This window comes from Helicoverpa zea, chromosome 6 (assembly GCF_022581195.2).
Source record: "Helicoverpa zea isolate HzStark_Cry1AcR chromosome 6, ilHelZeax1.1, whole genome shotgun sequence".
Lineage (NCBI taxonomy): Eukaryota > Metazoa > Arthropoda > Insecta > Lepidoptera > Noctuidae > Helicoverpa > Helicoverpa zea.
The window spans coordinates 3,014,022-3,033,156 of NC_061457.1; the positions used below are offsets into that span (position 1 = coordinate 3,014,022).

The following is a 19,135-nucleotide window of genomic DNA, read 5'->3' on the forward strand; positions in this document are numbered from 1 at the left end:
TTGATATTTTACGCATAACACATTAGTGGCCAGGTTAACTACGCACGTTATATTGAAAACTCAAATATTGAATCAATATCTAGTTATTTCCAGTGTGTATAATCAGTGATGTTAAAAGTGATAATTATGTAAGTTAGAGAATGTTAATGATAATGCTAATAAAGACTTAGGTACTACAACTGCATTACAACATAGCTGCTTAGGTACTGCTTATATTACAACTGAGAAGACTACTAATTCTCGTATTAAGGAAAGAAAACGTTTATTATTAATTTAAATCTCTAATTGTCGAAGGCTCCTACTACTACTATACTACTATTAATATATTGACTGGGTAATTGGTTTTAAAAATAATTGATAACAACAGCAAAATTAATTGTGAGAAATTTCTGATTCGAATTCTAAAGTTTATTGTTACTACTAAGTTTGTTTTCTCTCGATATCCTTAAGAAGATTCCAATTCGAATCACCTCTATTATGTAGCTAAACTCGTACGCGTACCTAACGCGTTTACGAGGATTAAAATGCGTTGACCTATGAAATCTCAGCGCGGGTTTTGGCGACACGTTCCCGCGTCGGCCGGCCGGTTCGCCGCACGTATTACATCGCGGCAGTCACATGCTGCACGTTTTAGCCATAACATCGCGAACACTGGCATCATGGAATTGCTTGTCAAAGCCAAACTTACAGTGAATTAAAAAAAGAACGAAGAAGAGCGCGAAAATGTTTCTTCTATTTGTCACGAAATCAAATTTCGAAATCGATAAAAATAAAAAGAAATTGTGCATCTTCAAGTTTCTTAAAAGTATTGAATTAATTTAAAATGAAGTTAACATCACTAATTAGCGACAGTTTTGAATGTGTGAAGAGGCGTATTTATTTGGTAAGTTTAATTAAAAAAAAAAAAAAAACTTTTTCCCATTTATTAAAACTTAATTCTATGTTCGTCCTTTATTTTTTTGTTTGCCCCGTCAATCGAGAAAGCAATAGTTACGTGAGGCTTATTTCTCAGAATTATGATGATCTCAACTTCACGGTCACTATTCAATAGTTATTTATATAAACTAAACATTACTTCGTTTGTTTGTCCTATCATAAGACGCCTGCGTCCTAAGGACGCATTGAAAAGGGTGCAATTTTGAAGTCCCGAATTTATTGACTGCAACTTAATTTATAATGCCAGATGCCGGTTGAAGGTTGAATCTTTTGAGATTGCATGGATCGGAACTTAATTGGGACTTTTTGTAACACTTGATAAGAAGTCTTTAACACGAATAAGTACTCATTATTTTTGCTTACCTAGTTACTCATTTAGAAACACAAAAATTATGTTAAATAAAGGCAGTAAGTATGTTAAAAACCGTCCTTGCACCGGTTCTTTTCTTTCAACCATACCAGTTATGCTTTATGTAGGTATGTATAACAAGAATACGCAACAAAAGCATGCAGGACAAATAAAAGTATTTGGGTCAGGCGGTAAAGTACAAACTCTTGCAGTTTGTTAGCCCCGCGTGGCTGTAAACTTACTACAATAAAGAACAAAACTAAAATTCACGGGTGAAAATGCTCATCTTCTTCAAAATGTTCTATATGAACATACTTTGTATATTTATAACATAGGCACATTATATAACTATATGTATCTAATTTCTGCAGAGGTATAAGTCCCAAAGGCGAATTTACTACCAAAAGAAAAAAGACTAGCTCTGACTAACTCAGAAAAAGTACTTTCTATCTAACATTGAAAGAAAACTTTAAAATCGGCAGTAGCTCTGAAATAAGCGTTATCATTCAAAAAACTCTTTAACCAATTACTTCGGCCTATTCATTGTAATCGGTATTCCAAACAACCTGAAACCAGCTTGTCTCGTAGTTGACAAGACGAAAGTCATCTACAAAGAGCTTTCTAAGCCTCGCCCTTAAGCACGTAGTGTAATTTATGAACTTTGCTTTTATAATAAAACTAGCTGTATCCCGCGGTTTCACCCACGACTCGAGGGGATCAACTTCTACCCGTACCCGGATACCCTTCCCAACAGTGACAGAATTTTTGAAATCGGTCAAGTGATATTGCTCACACATACATAGTTACCGACTTATACGGCTTTCAATATCATCAGCCTTTTCATCGTCCCACTGTTGGGCACAGGCCTCCTCTTACGATAATATCTGGGTCAAAATAGATCCACGGGTGGGCAGTAATGGTTGAAGCAAATAAACTCAGGCTATAAACCTGCAGTTTACAGTTCGTACAATAAATTATACTTAACATCAATTAAGATGCGCGTGAGTGTAAATCGTTTATCGCTGTGCGCACGCGTTGACAGTTAACTCGATTACAGACAGCGGTCACATTAGATGACTCAACTGAAAAGGATAGTTGTGTGAGTGTCACTTAGAAATACTAAAATCCACTGCAAGCTGTTAAACAAACTTTAAAACTTTGCCGTACACAAAATCCGTGTTCTAGTTTTCCTTACGTTTTTCATGTAAAAATGAGAAATAAGTAGGTACAAACTGCTATTTCTAATAATCAAATCATCCTCATCCTCCGAGCCTTTTTCCCAACTATGTTGGGGTCGGCTTCCAGTCTAACCGGATGACAGTGCAGAATTCGAGCATCCCTCACAAATACTAACCCAATGAAACCATTTCAGTTAATTATTTAATTTAAGCTCAAACAAAGCGCGTAACGTTACGAGAGCCATAAAGCGCTAGTGTTAATCCAATAAAAATGATTTATTCGGTCCAGTTATCAGCTGTAACCACTGGAGTACAATCAATCATGCAGTTATGATCATTGCATGATTTGCGTTTGTGTAGCCGAGTGTTAACATTAAATCTGATTTCAATTTACAACGCCCTGTGAACTTTATGAACTAACTGTAGCTGTTTATCTGACACGACCTGTTATTGAATTAATTTGAATTTAGTAGTTATAATTTAATTTATATAATCTGATGGGTATTTTATAATAGGTAATATGTTATGGCTCTATTGTCATAATAGTGTAGCGATGTTTCATTTCGTTTCGTTGTGGGGCATAAGCTATCAATATTTTTTTTATGGATTTGATGACTCTGCCAACAGGTCAGTTAACACTTACTTTTGCTAATAAAATTCGTGCATAAAGATAAAATGAGGCCTAATATAATAGCTACCTATGTAATATGATAGACATGAAGTGCGTATCGTATCTACTAAAAATAACGTTACATTGACCTTTTGCTAAAATAAGGCAACGCTTATTAAAACAACAAACACCTGGGTATCTAAGCGCTCTGTCATGCTGTTGGCAGAATTGCTAATATTAACCTAGTTCAGCAAATAATTTCAATTCATGAAGTCTATGACGTAGGCAGAATCCGTGATTTTTACGGATAGATAGGATTTTTTTTATAATTCTTGTAAATGGATAAGCGGAGTTCCGTCTTAGGATGGACTGGATTATGATTCTCGCATTTTAGCTAGTAAAGGGCCAAATATTAAATTATTTAATTAAATTTAATAATTAGCGACAATATTCGATGTAATAAAAAGATATGCCGAATTCAAGGATTGCTTTTAGTAAATATAGTGGTATGACTATTCCAATCTTGGCAATATTTGTAATTTTCTCCTTAGGATATGAAATATTAACAGCAAAACTATTCTCAAAGAAGGCGGATACATTAGTCGGTGTGCAACGCTAAGGAAACGCAACTCAATTCGATTGAGAACACGATTCTCATTTCCCTTAGCGTATCCTTTCACTCCTTCAAACCCTTCACTCGTCAGAGGAAGCAGTCTCCATGCAATTAGAATGTAATATTATAAAGAACTAAAGAAACGTCTTCAAGACACGTTTATTGATCTTGAATTTTTTCAGTCTAGTGTTTACTTTGATCACAGATTTTTGATGCACAGTTTTACTTAGGTAACTCGTAGGTACACCATTCACTCTGCAAAGATCTGCTAAGAAAAAGTACAAAATATTAAATGATTTTGGACCCCTAGGAATGTCGCTAGGAAGAATAACAGTAACTAATTAGCTTTCACACACAATTCTTATATAATACTTTGATACGACACTAAGGAAATGCGCATATCGTTTCCTAGTAACTGATTAGACCAGTGTCTATAGTATCGACTATATGAAGTCTCAATATCATGGTTGTCTTACAGCCATTGTTTCAGCCCGACCTAGACCTTGATTCTTGGCACAATGTGATTGATGATGGACAACCTAAACCGTTTGTTTATCATGCCTATAATTATAACTCAAGTAGCAGGTTTAACTTTATAATTTTCTCGTTTTGAGCGAGGCGTCCATGAATCATCAAAAAGCAAATTCCGAGATATGAGTACAGAAAATACTGAAAATAACTTTTAATATGAAATCACTCAGGTGGTACGGTTTATTGAAATTTAGCTGTCTGCCCAGGTTTCATGCGGGAGAGTTAGTTTATAGGCCCCAAATTCCGGAATTCATTCAAACAAGAGGATTAGATTTCAATATTGTTACAATCCAGTTCCTAATACTTTACACATGTTCTATGTTTATGCTAGGTCTGAGAAATGACAGACTGTTTACGCTATGAATTCAGGTTTACTATGACTCATTAAATTGTAATTACTCATTTGCATTTCTGAAATATTACTGCAAATGTTTCTTGCCATTTGGAACATCATTTATTCGCAGATTGCAAGATAAATAAATAACAGATGAATTGGCCTGCTGAGCGTCATTGGGATTATAATAGGAAGTCCACTCATAATGAAGATTTGTTTCCTATGCATTATAGAGATGAGTTTGTATTTCTGATAGCTCATTCTAAGAAATCCTCGTTTCGCGTTAATGCTGCCTTAGGGTGCTTACATAAAGAAACAGGTTACCGGTACAGATAAACCTGTACAGGTAGGTACCGATCAGTGCAGGTATAATATTTCAATAGTACCTAATAATAAATAATCATTAGTACCTAACCTATCTAATGTAAATCGATGATATTAAACTTACCCTTATATTCAAATCCTTAAGGACAAGATGATTGATAGCCATCAATTCCCATCACCCATATTCCATGTAAGATGGATTAATGCACTCAGGAGGAAAAACCCTTCATACGTGTAATACATCTATAGCCTATCCCCTATGTATAACGTATGGAGTTTGTATGTAGGTACCTATAGGAGCGAATGTAGGTACATTCAAAGGTGATGGGGAATGAGTCCCCCATATACCGCCTTGGTCACATTAATCAGATTTATCTTAATTAATTTAATCGATAACGCGGTTAAGCTATAATTGTGTTATTCGGGAGTCTGCTATGAAAATTGATGTTGATGAAAATGGCAGGCGTTGGAAAAATGTTTCATTAATGAATAAAAATTGGAGTATATTATTTATTTTTAGTTACGTACTTGGATAAATGAGATGATGGAATATTTCTACCTGACCGTGAAGAACAGATTCTGCTCAGTAGCGCAGATTAGCAATGGTTAATAATGTTAGTTTATTACTTCTAGTTCTGTCAAGTTCAAACGTCAATACATTTATTAGTTTATTTCAGTACAATGTGTAACGTTGTTTCTATATTAACTTGTTATCTTCAAACGGAATGGAGATGTAAACCGAACGCTCTGAAGTAACCGATGTATAAGATCTATGTATTTGTCCGATCTACTATCAAAACATAATGTAGTCTTTTACTTCACGGCTTAGGGATTTTTATTACAAATGTTAAATTGTGTAATAAAATAAGCTTAACAAGAGCTGAATTCCGGTTGGATTTCTATGAGCTTGTTATGTTGTTACACTACACATCATTCGAAAATCATAAAACGTTCCGCCATAAAATTCTAAAATCGCTGATCTAGGAAGCCAATACTCTAACGAAAGGCCGTTGTCCTATGTCCATAGCATCATTTTATAGATCATTTATCTTCAGTTCCAAGCATTGCCCATAGACACAAATCCTGTCACTTACCATAATATATGTAACATCTCTGCCATTCAGTTTGAACGTTCGACATCCGTTAATTAATGCAGGCCCACACTCTGCGCTTAACTGTCATCGGGTCCATTCACTTGTTCAATGGAGGTAGGCACAACACGGCTGTCAAAGGCTGTATAGAAAGCCGTGGCTACGCACAGGCGTTGAATAGAGTCTGAAGTGGCTAGCTATACGTTCGTTTACACTTCCGACGCACCGACCGCCGACGTAAACTGATGCAACGTACTTACATTTTATGCGCTTTTTACTAGGTTTGAAATGACGTGTCATTTCATTTGAAGTGATCCTCTGAAATATGTATATCGACCAATGAAAAACGAAATCATTTCCTTGATTATAAAACTTACTGTTCCTATAGTTCCATCTCTATTTACTGGAAACGTGTAGTCGATAGGTATTTTTAATCTAAATGTGAATCAAAGAATCTAAAAATACCTGATTACCGTGGCACGTTTGTTTGGTGCCGCACTGTCTCATTCTTGACTCATAAATCACTGTAAATTATCCAGTCCATTGCTTTGACGACAGTAATTTCTGTAGTAAGTAGGGAAATTACATTTCTTGTTTCAATGCAAATAGATTTCACAGTATTTTTCTTTGTTTCAGATATTATGGATCTCATTAGTTCTATATCTTTTTTACGACACATTTATTTATTACAATATTGGACAACAGTTTTATTATTTAAGAAGGATTTTAGGGGTAAGTTTTATTTAAATTAGTAGGTATACTCATAACAACTTTGCTTTGAACCTTGCAAAAGAAAAATCCATGTGTTTTTAAAACTTTGTTATTTTATAAAACGGCGTTTCTTCTCACCTGCCAGCATTCAACATACAGACTGCAAAAAGGTTGAATAAACCTCGTCGGCGATATTTTTTAATATTTTTTTCGTTTTCAGTTAGGACTATGCATCTCCCGTGGTACGGCGACTGTTATAAATTTATGTTGCGCCCTGGTGCTACTTCCTCTATGCAAGAAGTTAAATCAATTGCTGTATAGGGTCCTGTCAAGATTATGGCCAGGCTTATTCTTTTTCTGGCTAGAAAAAGCGAAGAGTTTTCATATGACTGTTGCAATAACTCTACTAGTTTTTGCTGGTAAGTGTTTCTTTCTTATTATTAGTATGATCACTAGATATTAAACTATTTTTTTTTTAAGAAATCAAAAGAAAGTCAATACTTCTCCAAGAAAGAAGACTCTTAACATAAGTATGAAGGACTTTTTTCTCTTTAAATTATGCGTGTTTACGTAACAAGGAATGTAATTAAAAACAGCTTGCATTGCTGAGTAAAAGAGGAGTTTCATAAATATACAAAGTCTGAAAGTATTTTCAGTTAAAGCTAGGCAAGAATCGTTAGAATTACATACTGTTATTATTACTAAGAAAACTTTTAAACGATTCCAAGCATCTGGCTGGGTTATATAAAATTGAACGTAGGATCGATATAGAAAGTTCAATGGAAGCAGTTTGGATTATTTTTATAATTTCGGGTCTTATTTTAGCCAGACCTGTCCAGGAACTGAAAAAGGGGGGTTTCTCAATGGGTTACATTTTTTAAATATTCACAAAGCGAATTGGAAATGGTGGAAGGGTCGTTAAAGCCCTACGCGTATGTAGAGCACCATTAAGTTGTTGAGACGAAGGCTAATGGCTGCCAACACCACTGTTAGGATTTCTAGCTTTTGTTCCTGAACTAGAACGTGAGCGGTACTTTCGTAAATTTTCAGTTTAGCTGCGCTTTACATAGAAAATGATTTAAGATTCTCAAGCAAGTGGTCTGAGATTTTTACAAGACTACTTATTTGCTGCACTCCATTTACATTTTATCGATCCTTCCTGGTATAAGAACAAACTGTTTTTGTTTTAAACTTGAAACTGCTTCCACGAAGTTTTCTTTGAATTTCTTTAAAAAATTACAGTAAGTAGTTCCAACGTAACAAAAAGTTGCCTATATTTGTTGAACCGAAACTTGAAGCTCAGATTTTTTTCAGATATTAACTCCCTTGCCTTAATCGTTAACTCTGCCCATTATTTACTTGAAAGTTCCTCAACAATTTCCGTAGTAGGATTTATAACTGGCTTTCTAGCACCTGCGATACCGACAAACAGTGTAGCTATACATATTGTTTCCAGTTGTACATTCCATTTCCCATTTGGTGAACTTGTGGAATTTCTCCAGAGGGTACGACGAACAACATGCTGAGATTAACTTCGCGAAGTACAGAAACGAGGTTAGTTTGACAGCTTTAGGCTATCCGCTTTGGACTTAGACTTACGTAATCACTGTTCAGGTGGTTTGTTACGATTGTTCTAGATTCTAGATTGTAGTTGTAATTGGAACAATTTTGGGCCGTGCACTTATTGTGTGGAGACAAGAGTTATTAGCAGTTGTTGTGGGGACATTATGTGCCGCAGTTTCAGTAACTTATTGAACAACCAATCACCGAGTGGGTTACATGACCAAGTTATTTATTTGGTGTAATTGAGGCATACTACATACCCTGTTCCATTCTGTAGAGAAGATATTATTCTGGGTCAATAGAATTTACATTTACTAACCATGTACGCAAGTCTAATGGAATTTACATTTTCAATTAATGAATTTAACTTTCATGTCGACCAATTAATGTACTTCAACAAATGAATCTATAATTCTAGATAGCATTCCAGATAAATTAGACTTCATAATGCAATTTAATTGAAAGTCTGCACTCTATGGGCAATATCCGTTAGATTTGCAATGAATAGTACCTACCCCGCAATAACTACCAGTTTACTAATTGGGCCTGTTGAATAGAAGCGTAATTCTCAATTATATGGAAGATATAGATAATATAGATATTTGCCCTTTCTTTGTTTCCTTAGTTTATAGAATCTTTCTAAGGAGATCATTAGAGAAAATAAAATAAAGTGTTGCAATAGTTATTGAATATATTTAAATATACAAAGTTATAGGTGCATGATAATTTATTTTATTCATTAACATTCAACAGTCCCAGATTGCTATCATATTCTCCCACAGTCGGTATTACGTCATCTCCATCCTTTAGGTCATAATAATAGTGACCCTAGAACGTCTGTCTGTTAGGAAGATGATTACAGCTAATGATAAAAATGACTTGATGACCTTCTCCCGCTTAGTTACAAATATTGTAGCCTTTGAAGATCCAATAATATAGCAGACCTCTATCACTAAGTAAAATATCTGGTACAGACGGTGAATCTGTTAATGTAGCTTTGTTTGCTGTTTGTATCCTGAAAAATCTATAAATAATTGAAATCCAACTTGCTAGGGAGAAAATGGAACATTTTAAATGAATAACCACGTAATAACTAGTGATAGATAGAGATAGCAGTGCAGATCTTTTATCTGGCTGCACAGTCTGAGAATCTGTTGTCTGTTGAATAAAAATATATAAACAAGTTGAACTATTGCAATAAGGGGACTGCATGCCGTATAGAACTTTTGCTTATCTTCTTATGAGGTCCCTTAACTGCGATTGTTAAATTGTTTCTATCTCTTAGGACGTAGCCGAGTTTCTCATTTTGTAAATAATAATTTATTGTTCCAGTTTTAGCTAAACCTAAATATTCTGCAATCCGAGCAACAAAGGCCTGGCGTTTATAACTTGTTTATTTTCAGAACCCTTTAAACCTACTATTGAGCACGGTGGGCTTGACAGGCGTTTCCATGCTTATCATTACATTATGCATGGGCTTGACGTCCACGAGAATCGTTCGTAGAAGGGTCTACAACGCTTTCTGGTATACACATCAATTATATGTGTTGTTCATCGTGCTACTTATTATACATCCGTTGAGGTAAGCTCTAATGGTTTAGTCTTTAGTAGTCATAAAGAAATAAATCAGTAGGTAGATTCAAAAGTAGGCAGATTCGTTTAAAAATCTAGACAGAATATTTTTTTTACATCAATACTTAATTATCTGTCTGCTTAAGATTTATAGGATACCTTAACGGTTCCTCTCCACATATTTAAATTCATCATCCTCCGAGCCTTTTTCCCAAACTATGTTGGGGTCGGCTTCCAGTCTAACCGGATTCAGCTGAGTACCAGTGCTTTACAAGAAGCGACTGCCTATCTGACCTCCTCAACCCAGTTACCCGGGCAACCCGATACCCCTTGGTTAGACTGGTGTCAGACTTACTGGCTTCTGACTACCCGTACCGACTGCCAAGGATGTTCAATGACAGCCGGGACCTACAGTTTAACGTGCCATCCGAAACACAGTCATTGGTGTCTAAGATATACTTAGAAAGTACATACAAACTTAGAAAAGTTGCATTGGTACTTGCCTGACCTGGAATCGAACCCGCGCCCTCATACTCGAGAGGTTGGTTCTTTGCCCACTAGGCCACCACATATTTAAATTATACATTTGAATTTTACAACGTAACGGTTGAGAGTAAATAAAGCAATACAAAGAAGCCTTAGGAATCTTTTTATGACAATTGTAAAGAAAACTTGACAGCCGTAAATGTCTATCTCTAACGCTGTAAGCACAATTGCAACAAAGTTTCAGCTTCCATACATATGAGTAAGACAAGCGGCAAGTAGGTATGCTTTCCTAAGATCCGAAATCAAGGTCGCATAAAACCCAGACTTTTAAACCCTATGGTACGACCAGACCATATCTAAAGGCTTTTTAATTTTAATGGTGGTGGATGAAAATTTCACTATCCGTGAAGAGCATATGGGTTGCTTGACGGGGCGTGAGTCTGACTCAGTTAAAAATATGAATCATGCCCGACTGTATTTTGAGGTAGCTTTGACCATATTTAGTTGTGGTCCTACAGTTTATTTATTGCAAAAACGTGTCAGGGATCAATAATATTGAAACTGGCAAAGTGTATTAACTGTGTATTTACACAAACAGAGTTGTGTGCCTATACCAGAGAACGGAAAGTAGCTTTTCGACCTGCTTTTGATAAACTGATTTAATTTATTTTATGAATTTCAGCGGTGTTCTAAAACAAGAGGTCATTGAAAACGAAACTAGTCTAAACTTTAGTCAAAACGAGAATACTCCAAGATTCGTTGCCATCAAATCAAAGGTGAGTCCTAATTTCATGTAATACTAATGGTTTCTTTTTAGCGAAATTACGAGATCCATCTACTTATAATACTGCTATTATTAGTGTAAAAGTGATTTACACGTTAGAAACCTATGCGGAAGATGGCAAGATTGATTTATACGTTACACCGTAAAAGCCTTTACAACCGAGTCTGTCTGAGGCAACCCTTTCACACAGCTCTCGTGGGAGGACACCCTTATAATGCACCTTAAGTAAACTCCTATTCAGACGAGAACTGAGGGCGTCTGCGAGGGCAATCTAATAAGTACATATATTAATGTCTTTATACTCCCTAATTGATGGTCCCGCACTTTCAGTTAATGTAGGTAACTTCAGAATAGTGATGCGAGTGCCAATATGAATGAAGGTTGAGTCTAGTCGTGATGATGTGAGTGAATCTTCTATGGAATGTAAACATTTGACATGAATCAGAGTGCCTAGTGCGAGTTTTGCAAGTTAACTTTTTCGATGCGAAGAGTATCATACCATTGAATCACGTAGCACTTATCTTAGAATTGTTTATTTAATAAAGACTGTCATCAGTACTTGGTCGTATTACACTTGAGCTCACTTTTGCGAGTGTAATCATTATTAACCGTCAAAATGAATGAAGATGTCATATCTAAATCATGTGACGTAGCATACGACTCTTCATTTCAATAGACTTATAATTACGTATCGAGTTGCGAAAGCTGTCAAAACTCGGAATCAGCACTCAGACTGCGTGGCATTAGGCGTTTTATTTTAAGATCGTTACACGACACGTTTTCTTTATTTTTTGATGATTTCAATCGTTTGTACAGATTCTTTGAACATCTCATGTTCTAAATATATCTCTTCGTATAGTGTGACTGGCGTAACTGCTAGCAATGTTAGGTGTGACCTGACGCATGTATTTCAATCCATTGATTTGATTAATTCTCTCTGAATTAGCATTGCAACCAGCAGTCAGGACTTGCATTCCCTAAATCGTCAGCTAATGATTCATTGATTCTGTAACGTTACTCACATTTACAGATCTTAATCAATTGGTATAATAGGTTATCAGTGATTATCCAACAAAACGGTGTTTCGAAAGACAAACAAGTTTTTTTTAAGTCTTGCGTTAACTTATACAAAGTTTTGATACATCCAAGGCTCCACAAGCTTCGCCTGAATTTTTTTTGGTATTTACATAATATTATTAGCACACATTAGTCCATGTTACTTAGTAACAACGGAACCAGAAGTATTTGTTCGATAACCCCAAACCTAGCTACTGGAATCGTTTAGATTAATGTGGAGCATAAAGGTTTGTTAAATGGTCTTTTTTAGATTCATATTGTAACATATCCTGATATCTGTTATAACATGTTAGACTAGATCTATTGTACATTAATCACTCCCTTAAACATTATCAATTTGAGTTCCTACCTTTGCAGTTAATCAGAGAAGTTCACAAATGGATTCAATACTCCTATTATGAAATGTGTTCACCTACATACTGGATTTAGCAACAAGCCGAAGCTCTATTTTGAGACTTAATGCCACACAATAGTTCCGAGTGCATAATGTTCATTGTAGGTACACAAATTGATATTGCAGAGGGCGAGGCTAATTTTCGTTGACCAGCTGGGACCAGTCAAATGCTCGGATTTATAATAGATTTACGATGTTAAACGTTTTGGTTATGGCTCATTAAACATGCTGTATTATCTGTATTTAAGGTTGTTTGTCCTTCTTCATTGTCAAGGGAATAAGTATGTGTTATGCAGCTATTTATACCTAATTCTGATCACTTTGTCAGGCACATGAGCCATTAAATTCCATTTTGTATAGGCATCTACATAATTAGTACTTGTAGTTGTAGCACTTCTTGTAAATAAATATTGTATTGATGCTTCAGAAACATGCGTATTGGATCGGTTAGTTCGAGTATTCCATTATTTTCTGAAGTCTATTAAAGTCTTCATTAGTGATGATGCTATTCGAAATACAATCTTGAAAATCGGACTCTTCAGTGGCAAAAGCAAAACAGTGAAGACTCTAATTTTAACTTTAATATTTTAAACTTTCGTAGAACTCCGAAAATTCTCAGAGACTTCAAATAAATCACTATAAACTATAAAGCCATTCAAAATGATCCAGTTTTACATGGCCATTGAACTACTATCCATCATCATCACATTATGTGGTGGATCATAAATATTTACGTCAGTTTTTCTTAAGAATCTTGTTGTAAAAATTGTAAAATTGACTCATGTGACCCAATATCGTGTATGACGTCATGAAACGATGACAAACCGCTGACTTGGATTAAGGATAAATATTTCTTCTAACTACCACAATTTGTTCTAAATAAACGTGACTTATTTTGTATAAATTGAGTTGGAGTATTGTTGTGTTTGGAGTCAATTTCCTTGATCCAGATTTAATACTTATAATTTAATCTATACCACCTCATATTAAACGTGATCATTTGATAGAAGTTCAAAATTAGGACAATAGACTCGTGATTATCATATCTTGTTTTTTGTCGGTATGATAATTACGATGTATTATCAAATTGCAGTTTTTCACCTACATCTACATCCAAATCGCGAAAGACATTTGTGTTTCTGTTTATGGAATTTGAAAAGTTTTATTTCAAACATGATGTGAACTCCTACAGCGGGTTATTTTGAAAGAATTCACTTCTAACGTAGCTGTCTATACCTTCGGGCCCCTATGACTGAACTTGTTGGGTGGCTTTGATTTTATTTAAATTTTGTAAGTCCGAAAAGTCTGTTCATTGTTGAGTTACAATAATTAGTAGTTTTGGAAGACCATCCTTCTACAACAGATTGCGATTTGAATCTTCGTCATTTAAACTGTCTAATCGTCTGTCAATTCTTTTTTCGGAAAACGAGCAATTATTAATGTTTTTTTTTATTCTTTTCAGACTTGGCTGTGGATGTCGGTGCCATTAACTTGTTATGTCTTGGATCTTTTGTGGCGGATTTGTACCAGAAATCGAGCGAGAGTGAATATTGTGGAGGTAAGTTGAATCTGTTGTTGAATGCGTTTGGAATTGGCTTATTTATTTATGTTGTTTTTCAAGGCTTCAAGTTATTTAGTAGGTTATCAGATTAGGTTAAAAACAATGACTTTTACAGAAGTTTCAAAGCCTGTACTGTTTCAACTTACATGTAATTTACTACCGTTTGTTCCACCACGATAATTAACCATGCTCTATAAATAACGCTAGTAGATAAACCTCCAACAAATGAGGCTGATACGGCATTATGTTCACATTTAGTCAAAGATTTTTACCAAAATACCTGCGTGGTCAGTTTTAATCCAATAACCGATCAAGCTTTGCATAATCCTCTTATTGGTTTACGGGTTATTGGATTCGCTAGAATTCATTGCATAATTCAGATTCGTATCGTATGTTTAAATTGCATCAACTGCTTCTTTTTTTATGCTTGCATTGGCTATTTCTACTTTATAATCGTTTGGTTATCTAGGATCTTTAATTAAATTTTCTTCTTCGTTATTATCAATTTTGCTTGGTTTAGCACTATGCGTGTTTAGTTTTTTTGTTTAGTCTCATGCCCTAGATTGAATGTGTCCAACCCCATTATTTCTTGCTCAACAGCCTGCTAACAGGTTATGGTCCCATGGGTAATTCCGCATTGATGGGATTAGCGGTTTGGGATGAATGAGTTAACCAGTTCCCCTTAGCTGTTATAATTTTCGATGGGATACTCTAATATCTATGAGATGGTAATCTCGGATTAATTTCAAATTAATAACGTTATTGATACCTACTTGATGATGAAAGATTAATAAATGACAGAATCTGCTTGCGAAAATTTTGAATAGGGGTAAGAAACTCGTCGTCCTGAGTACTGTGTCAAAATCGTAAAACTTGATAGAACTCACAGATATATTAGTAGTTAATTTTTTTTAAAAGTAACTATATACAAATCTTTTTCCGTCCATTTTGAAAGTACGAGAAAACTAACTTTTCTTTATTCATTCAGGTATCTCATCGTTCACCCTGTTTCTAGCTATCATGTCTTCTTATATTTTTGCCATCCATCAGGACCTCGATTGTCATTAATGTTCTTCACTCACATAACATTACCTTACCTTAATAAACCGCTTCTCCATTACATTTACCCATTTTATTACACTATTAAAACATTTTAGGTACACCACATGGCAGGACGCACCATAAGCTTGACTGTGAGCTGTCCTCCTGACCTGCATTGTCGAATGGGGCAGTACGTGCTACTGCAGTGTTTGGACGTCTCGCTCATCGAGTGGCATCCCTTCACTGTTGTTAAGGTATGTAGCTAGGCAATGCACTACGTTACATAGGGATATATAAGAACAGTTATTCGGTGATTCCACAACGGATCTTTTGCCCAGGGGCCCGATTCTCCTAAGTTAATAATGTAAAATTTTAATAGAAATTGAATCGCAATAGCAGTTTTAACCATATCGGGCATTCTGCTACTAAGGGTGCGTCCACATCTGGCGAATGCGCCGCGAATGCGCAGCACGCGAGCCGATCACGAGCTGTCCGCGAGCTGCGCGCGTGCATTTTTGTTCGTGCGCCGCTTCTGCGCCGCCCGCGCGCAGCTCGCGCGCGACCTAAGCGCCGCACGCGAGCGGCGCGCAGGCGGCGCGCGACGTCTGCCATCTTCGATAGTACTGAGCCAATATACGGAACTGTAAGGGCGAGAACTGATTGCGCGCAGATCGCGCGCCGCTCGCGCGCTCTATACGAGCCTTGAGTGAGTTGCGCTAAAGAGGCGCACCGAACTATTGCAGTGACTGCACGCGCGCAGCTCGCGGACAGCTCGCGATCGGCTCGCGTGCTGCGCATTCGCGGCGCATTCGCCAGATGTGGACGCACCCTTATATAAGATCAATCGTATTCCAACGACATCGACATTCGATTGGTTTGCGATTGGTCTGCCATTTTGGTGATTTTGGTCTATACGGTAGTTTGCTCTAAAATAATATTGCAATCGTAAATCATTTGCAGACAAAATTATTCATTATTAAATGACAGAAAAGGTTAAAAACGTTTATTTCAAAGAAAAAATAGCGGAATGGGAATCGTATGTCGCTTAAGTAAAATTAGGAGAATCGGGCCCCAGGTATTAATAAAAGCCAGATTGTAGATAGTAAATGTTTCTTGCCTTAATGATGGTACTATTACTATGATGGTATTGGTAGAAGTAGTGTTACCTTCTCAGTGTCGCTTTATTGGAAAACATGAATACTCACGTTTGTTACTCACGATAAATAGTCTCTGGATATCTAATAGAACGCCTACAATGGCTGAATGAGTATAAAAGGTGTTGATTTGCATTTGTGCCATAGTTCAGGAGGAGGTCATAAAATACGTAAATAATCGATTGGAATTACAGTAGACGGGAAATAGCTAATATGCACTGGTTTTTTTGTCATTGTAATGTCGTAGTATTTCAGAAGTAATCCAATTTTATGAATGAAAATTATGAATGATCGTTGCGTATGCTTTGTTTGCGTTTTTGTGAGGGCGCAGCATGGTTTTTAGGGCAGTAACACACGCGCCAAGTTTAAATACGGCTAGATGACATTGACGGAATTCCGAAAAAAAAAAAAAAATTACGTACCAATTTTTTTGTTGATTTGGGTCGAGAATCATTAGCACAATTACGTCAATTTCTTTAATATGGCACGGTTGCAAATCAACAGCTTGTATACTTACATCTTTTCGTTAAATATTAGGTACATGCTTTCTTGTTATTTGATGTAAAGTTACGGCTATTGAAGAATATAGAATTTATTGATGGGATAAAATAATAGTTCCTTGTATTGTTTAAAATGAAAATGATAGGTATTTGCTTTGTCCACAACAAAAATTACAAAAGCCTGTCATGTCGCGTAAAACATGTTACAAAATTTATTAAATCTTAGACAATGGAGTACTGAGAATTATTTATTTCCAAATATACGATCGTCTTAGCCGCGAATATAGAAATACCTGTCGTGAATTATTTATACTCTAACTTGAAAGACAATACTTACAGTCAAAATAATTGATGTACCATGTTTAACTGCCACAAACTCGTGGGTGGTTTAGGCGACTATATAAGGTACTTGACCCATTAGCAATCATACTAAGCGTATTTGCGTATGACAATGGGCTTTGGGTCATCTCAAAATGGTCAGAGTTTATTATCTAACGTTACATTAGATGGCTTTACCTATACATATAACTGTTTATGGAGGACAATATCTTGCATCAACTATTATTTGATTAGATGCATAGAGTCTCTCTTGTCTATGAGATAATTATTGAACCTTTTTATGACCAGCTCAATATCTTTTGGTTTTCATCATTCCCTTATAATTACAGTTGTGTCTTTGTTACCTTTGTCTTAAACAGTTTTATAACATACCAACCCATCATTGAATTTGGGTTTACGAACTAATTTATACTGTTTCATTCTTATTATTTCTCATCATTATATTACAGATTCCTACTTCATACCAAAGAACCTTCGTAGTATGGATAAGAGTAAAGGGAGATTGGACTGAATCATTAGAGAAATTGTTGTTGGAAAGAAGGCTGAGTGAATTGAGGTAAGATTTGAATCAGACTATCATTAATCAGTATAATTTGATCTTTCCTTGGATAGGTCTCTTCTATAATTGAATTGCTTCCTTATGTTCTAGTGTATTGGTGGATGGACCATTCTCAAGTCCAATGGAGAGTGTGTGTCGAAGTGACGTGGCGATCTGCGTAGCTGCAGGAGTTGGGATTACGCCGTTTGTAGCTGTTCTTCATGATATGTTGCTGTAAAAACATATTATACATCGTTATTTAAAACTATTTTTCCCTTAAAATCTATTATTAAATTCTATATTTTTTTTAATGATTAATATGGTTTCAGGAACCCACGCAACCGATACCCCGGCAGAATCCATCTACTCTGGATAGTCAGACACGAACGAGAGCTAACATGGCTCGCAGACCTGGTGAACAAAACAATATTACAATTACGAAACGCAAACCGCCCAGATAGACTGCACATAGAATTTTACGTAACAAACACACAACATGAACAAACTAATAAAGATCTTAATCCCGTAGCACATATGGTTGTGATTAACGAGAAAGGTCTCAGTCACGTTTTAAGTAGAGATAGAGATGACGAGAGAGTTACTCTATTAACTCCGAAGGTTAACAGACATGCCAGTAACGGGAAGTCAGGAGATGAAGACAATAATTATAATATAGCGAAACAGTATCCTCTGGTTGGGTGTCGAGTTAGACGCGGGAGACCACACTGGGATAGGGTGTTTGGGTATTGGGTGCACTTATATCCAGAGTAAGTACGCTGAATATTGTAATAACTTATTTATTTTAAGAACTATTCATTTTAAGCGCTCTAGGGAATCTAGTAAAGCTTTTGAGTGGTTTCATCACCCAAGAGTTTATCGTGAAAAAGCAGTCACGACAATGGTAATTAAACACTGAATAATGACAATAGCGATCTTCTAAAACGGCAGCTAGAAGATAATACAAACAGTAAAAAAATATATTTGAGTTAGTGTTTGTATTTTTAAAGACTAACCGTCTTACCACAAAAACTTTTAAACGTCAGTTTATGCCTTGTCTAAAAAAATGTCAAATTATGACGTTGACATATGGTTCATTTTGCAGCCAAAATTTTATTAGACAAGCGTAAAACAGGGTTTAAAGTTTTTGTAGTAAGGCCCTAGGTGTTCCACAGGGTTCAATATTAGGCCCCTTCCATTTTAGTTTTCAATAATTACATGTTTCTCTCTTTAAGGAAAACCCACATTGTTTTTTTTTGTTTCAGGGACCACCTAAATTTATATTGCTGTGGACCAAAGAATTTAGTGAAATTATTACGAAGCAATTGTAAAAATGCTTCTAAGACTAGTAAAACTAAGTTTACATTTGTACACGAGGGTTTCTCTTGAACAGTGATATTGTAACTACTCATTAAAATACAATGCATTTACTAAGAGGATATTGTAGTTTGT

General features: G+C 35.8%; 1 protein-coding gene across 1 annotated transcript; it reads left to right on the top strand.

Moving 5' to 3' along the window:
- The first annotated feature begins 544 nt into the window (after positions 1–544).
- LOC124631229 (NADPH oxidase 4-like) lies at positions 545–19,122 on the top strand. Its single transcript, XM_047165488.1, has 12 exons — positions 545–883; positions 6,603–6,698; positions 6,898–7,096; positions 8,134–8,231; positions 9,644–9,822; positions 10,981–11,074; positions 14,016–14,111; positions 15,272–15,409; positions 17,598–17,704; positions 17,798–17,920; positions 18,016–18,453; positions 18,949–19,122. Exons 1-12 carry the CDS (start codon positions 824–826, stop codon positions 19,070–19,072), a joined length of 1,752 nt encoding a protein of 583 aa, XP_047021444.1. The 5' UTR covers positions 545–823; the 3' UTR covers positions 19,073–19,122.
- The last annotated feature ends 13 nt before the right edge of the window (positions 19,123–19,135 follow it).

Coding starts and splice junctions, on each gene's coding strand:
- LOC124631229 (XM_047165488.1), top strand. CDS start 824: ATGAAGTTAACATCACTAATTAGCGACAGTTTTGAATGTGTGAAGAGG. Junction 11,075..14,015: donor TCGTTGCCATCAAATCAAAG/GTGAGTCCTAAT, acceptor TATTCTTTTCAG/ACTTGGCTGTGGATGTCGGT. Junction 14,112..15,271: donor CGAGAGTGAATATTGTGGAG/GTAAGTTGAATC, acceptor AAAACATTTTAG/GTACACCACATGGCAGGACG.